General features: G+C 45.5%; 1 protein-coding gene across 1 annotated transcript in view; it reads left to right on the top strand.

Annotated features, from left to right (window-relative positions):
* The window catches only part of garnl3 (GTPase activating Rap/RanGAP domain like 3), a 218,869-nt gene that overhangs the window by 45,828 nt on the left and 156,833 nt on the right, over nt 1–16,208 (top strand). Inside the window, 1 exon segment of the mRNA XM_046290303.1 lies at nt 11,236–11,305. Within this exon segment, the coding sequence (XP_046146259.1) occupies nt 11,236–11,305 (70 nt within the window).

Here is a 16,208-nt window from a genome sequence, read left to right on the forward strand (position 1 = left end):
GCCTTAGACCACGCGGGTGCCAAATCTGTGCCCCGCCATATGGGACTCCCAATCACGGCTGGTTGTGTTACAGCCTGGATGCAGTGCCTTAGACTACGCAGGTGCCAAATCTGTGCCCCGCCATATGGGACTCCCAATCACGGCTGGTTGTGTTACAGCCTGGATGCAGTGCCTTAGACCACGCGGGTGCCAAATCTATGGTTGAAATTCCCTGCTTGACCTTACAAATAATTGTATATGTGGCATACAGAGATGAAATAATCATTCAAAAATAATGTTAAAACTATTATTAGTCCATGCAACTTATGACTTAAGCAAATGTTTGCATCAGCCGTGGATCTGTTGGGGCAGTATGAAAATTGTAGTGGATCTAGGGTGTTGGGTAAGGTGGATGTGATTTGACAATTATACCTTGTATTTGTAGATATTAGGTATGGGATGTCATGCATGGCCTCAAACATGTATTCTGATATTGTACCCTGGCCTGCACTGTAATATGAGACAGGATGATTTAACAGGTGTTTACCTGGTAAAGATATTATCCTAGCTTATATTCATCAAGGTCTAGTAGATGTGATTTCCATATGTACATGGCCCTTAGGTGACCAATAATATCTTCGCGTCCCAAATAACTCCCTGTTCCCTACATAGTGCACTGCCTCCCTATGGTCCAAGGTCAAAAGTAGTGCACTACATAGGCATTAGGAAAACATACTTTGTGTTGTTAACCAAAAAGCAAGACCTCAGATTTTAAACAAATACAACTATCACTTGATGGTTTCATTTCAGAAGGACAACTATTCATGTTTAGTGAAATGCTATATTGGCCATTCTCAGAAAATGGTGGGAAAAGTACCCAATTCTCATACTTGAGTGAAAGTACAGATGCATTAATAGAAAATTATTCAAGTAAAAGTGAGTATTTTGTAAAGTATTTCCTTATATTAAGCAAACCAGACAGCACAATTGTATTTTTTACAGATAGCCAGGGTCACACTCCAACACATTTACAAATAAAGCATGTGTGTAGTGAGTCCACCAGATCAGAGGCTTAGCAGGACATGAAAATTTGACAATGGAGTCGCACTGGAGCCAGCGCCTAGCTCCAGTTGGCGGATCCTCACCTCCTTGTCGGTTTCTATTTTCCTAATTTCAAGTTAAAACTGCATCTGTCTCTCTTTATCTTTTTGCTCCATTTCTAACCGGCCAGCCTCACCTTCAGCCTAGTTGTCCCGTCTGAACGACCCGAAGAAGAAGATAAAGGGTCAAATTGGGGCAATGTAAAGGGGGTACGAGCAACCCCTTCCTCCGCCCTGTCCTCCGACTTTGCATCGGAAGGTCTACCCGTCTCCTCTCCTAGCAATGAGAGAATCAGTTCTCACTAAACGCTCCCTGACTAGCACCAAAAGCTCAGCCTTTAGGGCTTTCTCAGGGAAAACGAATCCAATGGTCAGCTACAAGGTCTACTTTATGAAACCTACCCAACCAATCGAGGGCGCTTCAAAAAACTTGGGAGATGGCTGATGCAGCCATCTTATACAATGCAGTCTCCTGAACACACCACCTAAACAAGTCATCCAAACTCACAACCTACCATCACACCTCAATCACTAACCACAGAGAGCTCAGAGCAGCAGGGTACAGTGGGTTTAATGGAATCCCGGGTGAGCCCCCATTATGTTACGCACGCCTCTATGACGAGGGAACGCAACACCCTGCTACAACTCAACTCCCCGTGAAGTGAAAGACGTATGGGACTGTAGGTGCGAGTAAGGATGACAAAAGGCAGAGAGTAGTACCGTTTACAAGGAATTTATTCCTTCACACAGTAATATGGGGAAAAGAGGCTGGACGGAACCAAAGCAAAGAAAGTAAATATCAAAGCCCCCTCTCCTATCTTACCTAACCTCTCCTCTCCTACCTAACCTAACCTAACCTCTCCTCTCCTCTCCTAACCTAACCTCTCCTATCCTACCTAACCTACCCTCTCCTATCCTACCTAACCTACCCTCTCCTATCCTACCTAACCTACCCTCTCCTATTTTACCTAACCTACCCTCTCCTATTTTACCTAACCTACCCTCTCCTATTTTACCTAACCTACCCTCTCCTATTTTACCTAACCTACCCTCTCCTATTTTACCTAACCTACCCTCTCCTCACCTAACCTACCCTCTCCTCACCTAACCTACCCTCTCCTCACCTAACCTCCCCTCACCTAACCTCCCCTCACCTAACCTCCCCTCACCTAACCTACCCTCCCCTAACCTAACCTCTCCTTACCTAACCTCTCCTTACCTAACCTCTCCTTACCTAACCTCTCCTTACCTAACCTCTCCTTACCTAACCTCTCCTTACCTAACCTCTCCTTACCTAACCTATCTTACCTGCCTAACCACTACTTACCTAATTTAGCACCACCTGGTGCACTACCCAAAATACAGGGGGTGGTCCACCCAGGTCTTACCTAGTGTGCCAAGATAATGAATATACTATGGGTATATGTATACCCGCAGGCCTCTTGCCTAAGCACTCCCTAGGTGCCTTCCCCCTAGGAACAAATGAAACAGAATATTAGTAACAATTTCAAACACACTGAGAAAAACAGCGCATCAAATAGGCTCTGACTGAGCAACAAACTCACAGAATGTACCAAAGCTGCTCCCATCTACAACTAACATATGCTATAACCATCAGCTTCCTCGCTCTGCAATGATCGCTCTTCTGAACAGAACACTGGCTTTTATATAGCTTCAGAAGGAGTGGGTAAGTGGAGACAGCTGCTTCTTGACGAAGGGGCGGGGTCAGCTCCAGTTAGCCGTGGAGTCGACCAATCAGCTGCTTGAGGGATTTCAGGAAGCCATTTCCTGAAATGCACACATGCAAATACACAAACTACAACACAGAAACTGGGGAACATAACACTGCTAAGCATTCTAAATGTAATGACTACTTTTGGGTGTCAGGGAAAAGGTATGGGATTAAAAGTACATATTTTCTTTAGGAATGTAGTTGAGTAAAAGTATAAGTTCTCAACAACAACAAAATAATAAGAAAGTACAGATAACCCCCAAAAACGACTTAAGTAGCACTTCAAAGTATTTTTACTTAATTACTGCTCTCAGAGAACTAAGTAGTAATGCTAGGTTTTACACAGTTAAATGTAACAAATAACAATTTTTCATAAATAAATGATATTTGTGACATAAATATTTCAAAAATACAATATTTCAATACAGTAATATGAGATCTGTAAACTGTAAAACATTTACATTTGAGTTAATTAGCAGATGATTTTATCCAGAGCGACTTACAGTATGTATATTCATTTTAAGATAGCTAGGTGAGACAACCACTTATCACAGTCAATCAAATATGCAGGATTTGAACATTCCGTTCCAGCTAAACAATGGATATACACTGAGTGTACAAAATGTTAAGAACACATGCTATTTCCATGATATAGACTGACCAGGTGAAAACTATGGTCCCTTATTGATGTCACCTGTTAAATCTACTTCAATCAGTGTAGTTGGGGGGGAGTCAGGTTGAAGAAGGATTTAAGCCTTGAGACATTGAGACATAGATTATGTGTGTGTGCCATTCAGAGGGTGGATGGGCAAGACAAAGATTGAAGTACGTTTGAACAGGGTATTGTAGTAGCACCAGTTTGAGTGTGCCATGAACTGCGATGCTGCTGGGTTTTTCAAGCTCAACCGTTTCCAGTGTGTATCAATAATGGTACAACACTCAAAGGGCATCCAGCCAACTGGAAGCAGTGGAGTCCACATGGGCCAGCATCCCAGTGGAGTTCACATGGGCCAGCATCCCTGTGGAGTCCACATGGGCCAGCATCCCAGTGGAGTTCACATGGGCCAGCATCCCAGTGGAGTCCACATGGGCCAGCATCCCTGTGGAATCCACATGGGCCAGCATCCCAGTGGAGTCCACATGGGCCAGCATCCCAGTGGAGTCCACACGGGCCAGCATCCCTATGGAGTCCACATGGGCCAGCATCCCAGTGGAGTCCACATGAGCCAGCATGCCTGTGGAATGCTTTTGATACCTTGTAGAGTCCATGCCCTGACGAATTGGGGCTGTTATGAGGGCAAAAGGGGGTGCAACTCAATATTTGGAAGGTGTTCCTAATGTATTGTGTATAGCGTTTTGGGGGAAAATATATATTTTCCTACACTTCTAAAATCCATTAATAAAAAAATCTGAGAACAGTAGTATTTACACACACGTGAAGGTACCCATAAGCAATCATGTCTGATGAAAAAACACAAATATGGGGTATAAAAGGTGGATATAGCGTTTTGGAAGTGAACTCTAAATTTATTCCAGGCTTATTTATATCACTTGACACTCATACAATGTTATAAAACTAAACCCCTGTGATTTTCTCTGACTTTCAGATAATCCAAGACTGACAGTTAGGTTTCCTGAGAGAGTGTGCGTGCGTGCGTGCGATGCTCTCTTCCAAGGCAACTACTATCATATGAGGAGGTTGCGCTCTGTGCTCGTGGAGCTCGCTGCAAATGTGAACGAGAGAGCGAATAAGAGGAGAAAAGCAGAGAGAGAGGGGGCAGAAAAGGAGAGACGGAGAGGTGTTTTGGTAGAAAAGCTTCATTCTGACACATGCTGCAACGACAAGCCTGTCTCATCAGCATCCACTGCGCGCTCAAGGGATGAGAATAGCCGAATTGAATGCAGTGGGGGAAATAGGTTTCATATTTGAATAAGGAGTTTGAAAGCAGTATGCGTCCGTAGTGAAGAGGAATAAATAGAAAAACAAGCTCTCTGAGTGCTGGACTGATATCGCATGGGGACATGAACAGTGTGGACCCCGCTTCTACCAAACTGTTGACTTTCAACCAACGGTAAATGAACACATTTCGGTCCGTCAGCTAAGTGTTTGCGACTACTATGACCATATTAGTAGACTTGTGTGTTTGTTGTGTGTCTGGTGAATGCAGGTCTCTGGTGTTGTCATATGGCGATCGTAGTTTAGGCTACTGTCACTGCAGCATTTTTGTATGGAATGAAAATGTCCTTTTCGCCCAAATGTTCAACAAGCAGCAGCAATAAACAAACTCATGAGGCTTTGGACCAATTAATTCATAGTAAAAGTAAACCATGTAATAATAGTGTTATAAATAGTAACGTACGTTACATAAACATTTGAATGTTAAATGTTTTATGTATGTGTAGGCTCTCCAAATGTTCGCTATTTATGTTGCTTTTCTGAGCGACCGCTTGTGAACCATTCTCTCCGTTGCAATGATGTTTGTTTCCCTCTGCAAAACGAGATATTCAAAGCTATTTGAACCTTTGCATCTACAAGTCACCACCAGCCTGAAGTGGCTGAAGCGTTCGACTAGAGAGAAGCGACCTGTTTTTGGAAGCTTCGGTGCGCAGCCCTGCCCGCTTCCACCGTGGCCGCTAATCGATAACACTTTCGGGGCATATAGTTGAACGTTGTCAATATTATGAAAGCAACACTGAATTAGTTCGGCTCTGCGAAACGTGTATTGGTGTATTGAATTAGTTGTTTGCTGGGGTGGTACTGGTAGGCACTGTCCACGAACAAACACGGAAAAAACATAAATTATTCATCATAGTGCTTTTTAGTTCACGGTAGAATGGAGTTGTTTGCGCCAGGCAACGAAGCCCGGAGAGCATGACAGCATAATAATATTAGTGTGCTCGCGCTCAGGAAAACATCAATACCGATATGGAAATATGTTATCCAAATGAATTGTTATCTGGCTTGCAGACTACCTCAGTTATGATGCGTGTGAGTGCATCATGTTTTAATTACCAACCACAAGATTGATCAAGTCTAAAACATGCATTACTGCAGCAAAATAGGAGTATATCTCTCTCGTCTGCTCTCTCCATCTCTCTCTCTCTCTCTCTCTCTCTGCTCCTGTAGGAAACCATTCAGTCAGTGTAAGAATGCAGCTTCATCTGCAGTGACCCAATCCTTCCAGAAAAAAATAACAAGATCAGGGTCTCCCCTACCTTGACAGCATATAGAGTCCCACAGTGGAGGTGTCATAATACCCATAAAACCTAGCAGTCAAACAGGGGGATGGTTCCAATAGTTTTTCCACCATACATTTTCCCCATAGGGAATTGTAGACACACTTCCAATAAGGGCTATGTTTCGTGTAGACTTACCCCGGCACAACAGTTTAAAAGCCATTTCAATCTCTCTAGGATAATGTAACTTTTATCAATATATTCGGCTCCATTTACTCTCAGATTTGAAAATGCTAATTAGCATAACTGTAGACATCATGAAAGACTACAAATCCCTGCAGGCTGCTGCAGGTCATTTCTAGCTGTCACCTTTGCTAACAGGTATTGTGTCACTTTAAAACGCTGATTCCTTTCATACCTGGACCACCTACCGAGATGTGTCTTTTGTTAAACACATTTTTGCCCATTTTAATGGAAATATTATACATATATTAATCTATTAAGTTAGCAATTGTTAACCAGCAATGAAAATGTCTCCATTGGGCCTTTAGACATGAATAACTCACTAGTAACGGAGCTGACAGTGTTCCACATCGAGGGGATGAAGGGAACGAGGGATGAGCTTAACCAGAAAGACCCCAGTTGTATTTTTTTCATTAACTTAGAGAGGATAGGTGAAGGGCAATAGGGCAGACTCATCCCTCTATCACCCTCCAGGACACTCCTGTGAGAGGTGAAAGACAGAGGGATGAGAAGAAAGAAAAACAAGGCAGTAAATTCCAGTAGATGAGTTTATTACAGATGGAAGGAGAGAGAGACTGAGAGAAAGAGAGGAGGAAGGAGAATACATTTATCCATAAGCTTGGCCAGGCATAAAGAGTACTCTAAATTCCTCTCCAACGCTGTTCCACTACAGAGAAAGAGGGGGGGGAGAAAGAAAGAGAGTGAGACTGAGAGTGAGATAGGGGAGAGAAAGAGAGGGGGGAGAGAGGAGAGAAAGAGGGGGGAGAGCGAGAGGAAGGAAAGAGAGAGGGGGGGAGAAAGAGAGAGACGTTGGCATATCAACTTAGACATAGTTCACATTATGTTCATATTCACAGATCAACTCTCTCCCATATTGTATTACTATTGTACCACCAACCGGTCATACAAACACAATTTCAGACAGATTATCTCTAAGTATACCTAGCAGCACTTTGATTTGTTCCAACAACAGCAGGATGACCACCCAGCAACATAGACACCATCTAGACTGTGACAGGTGTAACGCCGTTCTTCGTTTGTCGAAAGAGAGTCGGACAGAAATGCAGCATGGTTGTTACTCATGTTCTTTAATGAATGAATCGCGATACATGAAATAACTTATACAAATACAAAACAACAAACGGAACGTGAAAACTAATTACAGCCTATCTGGTGAACACTACACAGAGACAGGAACAATCACCCACGAAATACAAAGTGAAACCCAGGCTGCCTAAATACGGTTCCCAATCAGAGACAACGAGAATCACCTGACTCTGATTGAGAACCGCCTCAGGCAGCCAAGCCTAAACTAGACACACCCCTAATCAACCACAATCCCAATGCCTACAAAAACCCAATACGACAATACAATAAACTCATGTCACACCCTGGCCTGAACAAATAATTAAAGAAAACACAAAATACTAAGACCAAGGCGTGACAACAGGCTCTCTTTCTCATCCTTCACAGTGTTATACAGGAAGCCTTGCTGTGTCTTTCTAAGCCTCGATATCCACTCTTTCTCTGGAAAATATAGTTGTAGGTATACCGGTATGCAATATTTCGGAATCTTCTAACTTTTGAGACCACTTCACTTTAGCTCTGCTCTCAAGGGTTTGATGCTTTGCCTTTGCATATACAGTGCCTCGTGAAAGTATACACACCACTTGCACAGTTTTCATATTTTGCTCCCTTAAATTACATCCATAAAGAAATTACATTGGAAAATACTCAAGTACTGTGTTTTCAAGTATTGTGGTGGCAGCATCTTGTTCTGGGTATGCTTTTCACCATCAGGGACTGGGGAGTTTTTCAGGATCAAAATAAATATAAAAGGAGCAAAGCCTTGTTAAAATGTTAGAGGAAAACCTGCCTCAGTCTTCTGAATACCTAACCCTGGGATAGAGTTGTACTTTTCACCCCCACTCTTAATATTACTGTCCATCAACTATACCCTGATGAAGACAGCTTGGCTGTTGAAACGTTGGTTATTGAATTATTGCATCTGAACTTCTAGAGTGTGAGGCTCTCCTTTCCTTTTTCCAAGTGTTCTACTCCACTAGCCAGCATCTCGCCTAAACAGGTGTTCTACTCCGCTAGCCAGCATCTCGCCTAAACAGGTGTTCTACACCGCTAGCCAGCATCTCGCCTAAACAGGTGTTCTACTCTGCTAGCCAGCATCTCGCCTAAACAGGTGTTCTACTCCGCTAGCCAGCATCTCGCCTAAACAGGTGTTCTACTCCGCTAGCCAGCATCTCGCCTAAACAGGTGTTCTACTCCGCTAGCCAGCATCTCGCCTAAACAGGTGTTCTACTCCGCTAGCCAGCATCTCGCCTAAACAGGTGTTCTACTCCGCTAGCCAGCACTGAGCTTGAGCAATTTGGACAAAAACAATGGATATATGTTGCCCTAGATCTCTTTACTTTTGGAAACTATGCTATTGGGAGATCTGTATGTGAAAACAAATAGGATTAAAAGTTGATGGTTTATGGTAGCATCGTTTGAGCGGTCAGATTGGAAAATATTTTTGGTATAGAGGCGGGGATGGCGGTGCATTGATGTGGTTCCCTATAGTTTCTTTGTGTGTTGGGGGGCAAGCTTTTAGGGGGGGGGGGGTCGATCAGCTTTAATGTTGAAGAAAGTAGATCTATCAAAATAATTGTTTGCATCATTTCTAATCTCTCTTATTTTTTAAATTGTTATATACTTTCCCCCCTTACCATCCCTACCCTGATTGGAGTGAACGAACAGACAGCAATACTTTTACTGCTACTTACAGCTATTTTCCTCACATGTACGGTACATGTTGTTCAAGAATTAAACATATATTCCTAATTTCCTCTTTCTGCAAGTGCTGGATTTTCAGCCACAGCGGCCATTCATTCTGATCTTAAATCCAACCCTCCGATGTCCACAGATTAACCCATCTTTCCCAGTACAATTCCATTTAGCTATTTCATTTTGCATAACATCCCTCCATTTTACTGTGATGTCTTACGAGGCTCCTGAACCCCCCTATTTGTATTGATATTTCTTTTGATACTGCCCTAAAAATAAATACTTTACCTCAGAGTATAATGATATTTCTTTTGATACTGCCCTAAAAATAAATACTTTACCTCAGAGTATAATGATATTTCTTTTGATACTGCCCTAAAAATAAATACTTTACCTCAGAGTATAATGATATTTCTTTTGATACTGCCCTAAAAATAAATACCCTAAAAATAAATACTTTACCTCAGAGTATAATGATATTTCTTTTGATACTGCCCTAAAAATAAATACTTTACCTCAGAGTATAATGATATTTATTTTGATACTGCCGTAAAAAGAAATACTTTACCTCAGAGTATAATTATATTTATTTTGATACTGCCCTAAAAATAACTACTTTACCTCAGAGTATAATGATATTTATTTTGATATTGCCCTAAATACCTCAGAGTATAATGATATTTCCCATTGACTGGTCATGGTTTTTCAGATCCCCTAACAATGCAGTTTACAGGTCCATCTGAACCCTGATATTATGACATAACCATTCTTGGACCTGACTCCCAAAGCGAGCCACCGATGGACAGCACCAGAAACTATGTTCTATTGATTCTGTTTCCTCATGGCAGTCTGCACAAGACTGTATGTTCAACACCCCATATATTGAGCATTTATTTTGTAGCAAGTATTTTATATATTAGCTGAAATTGAAACAAAAAGATTGATGTGTCAGTTGTTGTTTTATATATCAGTTCCTACACTCGATTCAAAGGTATTATGGAATCTAAGACCTGTTCCAAACTGTTCCCTTTTGACTTTAAGTGAAACAGATACCTTTTTTGATTTAAGCCATTTATGATTTTTAATGGGAGGCAGACAGACTAATTCTTTAATTCCTTCTTTAAGTAATTGTCTTTTCCAATTTTGTGGCAGAGCCACGATGAGTTGGTTCTAAATGTGTATTAAGCATACAGTACACACTGTCGTTAGTTGCTTGTGTGACATACTTTTACCGTACTTGTTTACAATGTCCTTCATAAATATCATACCCTTGTAAATTCCATCCAAGAAAATATTAGTTTATCTATCAGTACATTAGAGTATTATTTGCTGTAATATTGGATATGTCTGTTCTTGAGGATGCCATTGGTTGAACAGGTTTAATTGGGCCTGAGATGTGAAGAAGATTCCCCCTGCTCCCTCCCGTAGATCTCAAACAAATTCCTGTAACACTCCTGTGTGTGGGTGAGCAGTCTGCTCTCCCAGGCAGACTCCATCTATCATTGTGGACATAATGCAATCAGAGTCCTCGTCTCAATCAGGACTGATGCTGGATGCTGCTGGCTAGCTAGCCCTACCACAGAGAGAGAACAAAAGAGGGATGGAGGATGGAGAGAGAGAGAGAGAGAGAGAGAGAGAGAGAGAGAGAGAGAGAGAGAGAGAGAGAGAGAGAGAGAGAGAGAGAGAGAGAGAGAGACTTTCATAGATACATAGAAGGGAGAGAGAGAGAGACTTTCATAGATACCTAGAAGGGGGAAAGAGAGAGAGACTCATAGATACCTAGAACAGGAAGAGGGAGAGACTTTCATAGATACCTAGAAGGGGGAGAGAGAGAGAGAGAGACTATCATAGATACCTAGAAGGGGGAGAGGGAGAGACTTTCATAGATACCTAGAAGGGGAAGAGGGAGAGACTTTCATAGATACCTTGAAGGGGGAGAGGGAGAGACTTTCATAGATACCTAGAAGGGGAAGAGGGAGAGACTTTCATAGATACCTAGAAGGGGAAGAGGGAGAGACTTTCATAGATACCTAGAAGGGGAAGAGAGAGAGACTTCCATAGATACCTAGAAGTGGGAGAGAGAGAGAGAGAAATAAAGAAACAGAGAGAGAGAGAGAGACGTAGAGCCGAGTAGCCACCTGTAGGAGTGAGTGAGTTAGTGTGTCAGTCTCCTGATGGAGGAGAGAGAAAGGAGAGACTGACCACCATGCGTCTGTGTTGCAGCTCTGCCTCGGAGGACTTGGGCTGCAGGCGTGGAGACTTCAGCCGAAAACACTATGGCTCCGTTGAGCTGGTGAGTAACCTCCTATTGACACTCTATTCCCCTCTCATCTCTCCCTCTTCTCCTCCTTCTCTGTCCTCCTTCCCTATTTCCCCTCCTATCTTTCCCTCCTCTCCTCCTTTCCGTGCCCCCTCCCCCTCTCTATCTTCCTCTCCCCTTCAATGGATTGATGGAGGGAGGTTTAGAGAGAGAGAGAGGTGAGTCATGACTGTCTGGGTGTGGTCCATTGGTCCAGTTTAATAGTGCCTAGCACCCTGTAGCTTGGCTCACAATTACAGATATAGCTAAACTCAGGACCACAGATTATGACATCACCTGTTGCATCTGAAATGGCACCACATTCCCTATAATATAAGGCCTGTGTAGTGCAGGGCTCTTCTGAAAAGTAGTACACTATTCAGGGCATAGGTTGCCTTTACTCAGACTGTTGTTTTCTATACAAACTAACTGTCAAGTTTGTCAAGTTATTATGGTGTTATAATTGCTTATTCTATTAGCCAGCCTTGTGGTTCTGCTCTTATTGAAAGTGTTGAGTCACTGTCAGGTTGATAGTGTGTGTGGCCTACTGTATATGTTGTCACAGCGCAGCGGAGGTTAAAATTAGCCCTTGGCTCTGTGTGTGTGTTTATGTGTGTGCATGCATGTGTGTGTGTGTGTTTGTGTGTGTGTGTGTGTTTGTGAGGCCTGTCTGTGTGTCCTGATAACACCCAGGGGGAGAGGAAGTGGCTAGGGTCCTCTCTTGACTAACTTCCTCCCAGAGACACAGTGGTGGTTTGTCTTGTTAGCGCTAAGCGCTAACGCCCACGCTGATGCTGCACCGTGTCAGATTAACCCTGAGGAGAAACCACACAATGCCTATCAGCAGCAGCAGACTGACACAGGACACAATGGGCAGTGTGTGTGTGTGTGTAGTATCCAAACACTGCGGTGAGAGAGGAATATGATAAAATACTGCCGTTTTCATGCTGAATACCTGAATATTCAGATTAGAGATTAGAGAACTGTGACATGATTGTTCCAATGTCCTATATGGAACACGCTGTAGTGGTTAACTGTTTTATGTCCGATCTGGAACACAGTGGCTGCGTTTAGACAGGTAGCGCAATTCTGATCTGTTTTCCACTAATTGGCCTTTGACCAATCTCATCAGATCTTTTCATATCAGATCTTTTTCAGAGATGATCTGATTGGTCAAAAGACCAATTAGTGAAAAAAAGATCAGAATTGGGCTGCCCATCTAAACACAGACAGTTTGTTGCAGATATGATATAAAACAGTTCACTAACAGTGTCTGCGTTTAGACAGGCAGCCCAATTCTGTTCTTTTTTACACTTTTTGTTCTTTTGACCAATCAGATCTGCTCTGAAAAATCTGATGTAAAAAGATCTGATGTGATTGGTCAAAAGACCAATTAGTGGGAAAAAGATCAGAATTGGGCTGCCTGTGTAAATGCAGCTAGAGTAGTGTTGAATTGTTTTAGCAGTGTAATGGTTAACTGTTGGTTCAGTGAGTCTCTTAAGTTTAGAAGTAGGAAATGTGTCCTTGTCACTGTCACTTCTGTTTGCTCCGAGGAGGTTTAGGCCTAGGGTTGCTGATGCTGTAAATCACTATATGACCAATATATTTGTAAAAAGCACTAATCGGTACGAATCAGTACAAATGTCATTGTATTGATTGACAAAAGTTAATAAGTGGGTCGGTCCATCTGCTATGCGCCAGTCCCCTATGCACAAATTCAAACCTGAATAAACCCAGCCCCATGTGGCCAAACATTTTAATGTCAGGAAGGACACTATGTCTGGATCCCACTATGGTTCCACCAATATGTAAAATGTATGCACGCATGACTGTAAGTTGCTTTGGATAAAAGTGTCTGCTAAATGGCATATATGATTTATTATATTATCCATTATTACATACCTCCACCTCCATCTTTCAGCTCTGGGACTTCTTCGATAGCACATGTGGCCTCATCCATTCACCCAGCAAGCAGACCACTGGGACCAGTCCAGAGATGCTGTTGCATAAGTGTCTCCTGCGTGTTTTGGAACTGCGTGTTATAGTTTACCTAGGGCACAACTTTTGACATTCTACCCAGTGTGGAACAGTCTTCCTTGCCTGTACAGTAAAGTTCACTGCATATGATCTGGATCTATCTGGATCTATCTGGATCTATCTGGATCTATCTGGATCTATCTGGATCTATCTGGATCTATCTGGATCTAGGGCTGAACTTCTAGGGTGTAGAAGCAGAACAGTGTAGAAAGTAGCCACATTCTTGACCTGTACTGCAAAGTCTATTGGGCAGAGATGTCCATTCTGTGTGGAAGAGAATATTACCTCTGTGTCTGTATTGTAGCGCCAGCTATTAGACAGTTTGATCATACTGCAAAGCCTCCTAGGACCATACACTACTCAGCATTGCTTAGAGAGAGAGACAAAGTTACATGTGTGGGTGCATGTGTGCTTGCGTGTGCGCACTTGTGTTTGTGAGTGTGTGTGCGTGCCCGTGTGTGTCTGTGTGTCTCAGCAGACCGTGCCTGGTACTGTGCCTGAGGGCCTCCTCATTACAGGCAGAAGAGAGAGAGACAAAGAATGTTTAATCAATACCCACCAGCAGACAGGACCTGATGAATCAATACCTACCAGCAGACAGGACCTGATGAATCAATACCCACCAGCAGACAGGACTTGATGAATCAATACCCACCAGCAGACAGGACCTGATGAATCAATACCCACCAGCAGACAGGACCTGATGAATCAATACCCACCAGCAGACAGGACCTGATGAATCAATACCCACCAGCAGACAGGACTTGATGAATCAATACCCACCAGCAGACAGGACTTGATGAATCAATACCCACCAGCAGACAGGACCTGATGAATCAATACCCACCAGCAGACAGGACCTGATGAATCAATACCCACCAGCAGACAGGACCTGATGAATCAATACCCACCAGCAGACAGGACCTGATGAATCAATACCCACCAGCAGACAGGACCTGATGAATCAATACCCACCAGCAGACAGGACCTGATGAATCAATACCCACCAGCAGACAGGACCTGATGAATCAATACCCACCAGCAGACAGGACCTGATGAATCAATACCCACCAGCAGGCAGGACCTGATGAATCAATACCCACCAGCAGACAGGACCTGATGAATCAATACCCACCAGCAGACAGGACCTGATGAATCAATACCCACCAGCAGACAGGACCTGATGAATCAATACCCACCAGCAGGCAGGACCTGATGAATCAATACCCACCAGCAGACAGGACCTGATGAATCAATACCCACCAGCAGGCAGGACCTGATGAATCAATACCCACCAGCAGACAGGACCTGATGAATCAATACCCACCAGCAGACAGGACCTGATGAATCAATACCCACCAGCAGGCAGGACCTGATGAATCATTCACACAAAAATGAACGTATGCCCACACAAACACAGAGAGAGAGAGTAACTTTCCAGGTTTGAAAAGCCAATACTGTTTTTGTGGGAGGGGGAGGCATAGAGGTAGGGGCAGCAGGGCGGTAGGGGAGGCAGGGTGGTAGAGGAGGCAGGGCGGTAGAGGAGGCAGGGCGGTAGGGGAGGCAGGGCGGTAGGGGAGGCAGGGTGGTAGAGGAGGCAGGGTGGTAGAGGAGGCAGGGCGGTAGGGGAGGCAGGGCGGTAGGGGAGGCAGGGTGGTAGAGGAGGCAGGGTGGTAGAGGAGGCAGGGCGGTAGAGGAGGCAGGGCGGTAGGGGAGGCAGGGCGGTAGGGGAGGCAGGGTGGTAGAGGAGGCAGGGCGGTAGGGGAGGCAGGGCGGTAGGGGAGGCAGGGCGGTAGGGGAGGCAGGGCGGTAGGGGAGGCAGGGCGGTAGGGGAGGCAGGGTGGTAGAGGAGGCAGGGTGGTAGAGGAGGCAGGGCGGTAGGGGAGGCAGGGCGGTAGGGGAGGCAGGGTGGTAGAGGAGGCAGGGTGGTAGAGGAGGCAGGGCGGTAGAGGAGGCAGGGCGGTAGGGGAGGCAGGGCGGTAGGGGAGGCAGGGCGGTAGGGGAGGCAGGGCGGTAGGGAGGCAGGCAGGGCGGTAGGGGAGGCAGGGCGGTAGGGGAGGCAGTGCGGTAGGGGAGGCAGGGCGGTAGAGGAGGCAGGGCGGTAGGGGAGGCAGGGCGGTAGGGAGGCAGGGCGGTAGAGGAGGCAGGGCGGTAGAGGAGGCAGGGCGGTAGGGGAGGCAGGGGGCGGTAGGGGAGGCAGGGCGGTAGAGGAGGCAGGGCGGTAGGGGAGGCAGGGCGGTAGAGGAGGCAGGGTGGTAGGGAGGCAGGGTGGTAGGGGAGGCAGGGCGGTAGGGGAGGCAGGGCGGTAGGGGAGGCAGGGAGGTAGAGGAGGCAGGGCGGTAGGAGAGGCAGGGCGGTAGGGGAGGCAGGGCGGTAGAGGAGGCAGGGCGGTAGGGGAGGCAGGGCGGTAGGGGAGGCAGGGTGGTAGGGGAGGCAGGGTGGTAGAGGAGGCAGGGCGGTAGGGGAGGCAGGGGCGGTAGAGGAGGCAGGGTGGTAAGGGAGGCAGGGCGGTAGGGGGGCAGGGGGTAGGGGATGCAGGTCAGCAGGGTGGTAGGGGGCAGGGGGTAGGGGGATGCAGGCGGTAGGGGAGGCAGGGCGGTAGGGGAGGCAAGGCGGTAGGGGAGGCAGGCGGTAGGGGAGGCAGGGCGGTAGGGGAGGCAGGGCGGTAGAGGAGGCAGGGCGGTAAGGACAGCAGGGCGGTAGGAGCGGCAGGGCGGTAGAGGAGGCAGGGTGGTAGAGGAGGCAGGGCGGTAGGGGAGGCAGGGTGGTAGAGGAGGCAGAGCGGTAGGGGAGGCAGGGCGGTAAGGACAGCAGGGCGGTAGGAGCGGCAGGGCGGTAGAGGATGCAGGGCGCTAGAAGA

The sequence above is a fragment of the Oncorhynchus gorbuscha genome, linkage group LG11 (assembly GCF_021184085.1).
Source record: "Oncorhynchus gorbuscha isolate QuinsamMale2020 ecotype Even-year linkage group LG11, OgorEven_v1.0, whole genome shotgun sequence".
Lineage (NCBI taxonomy): Eukaryota > Metazoa > Chordata > Actinopteri > Salmoniformes > Salmonidae > Oncorhynchus > Oncorhynchus gorbuscha.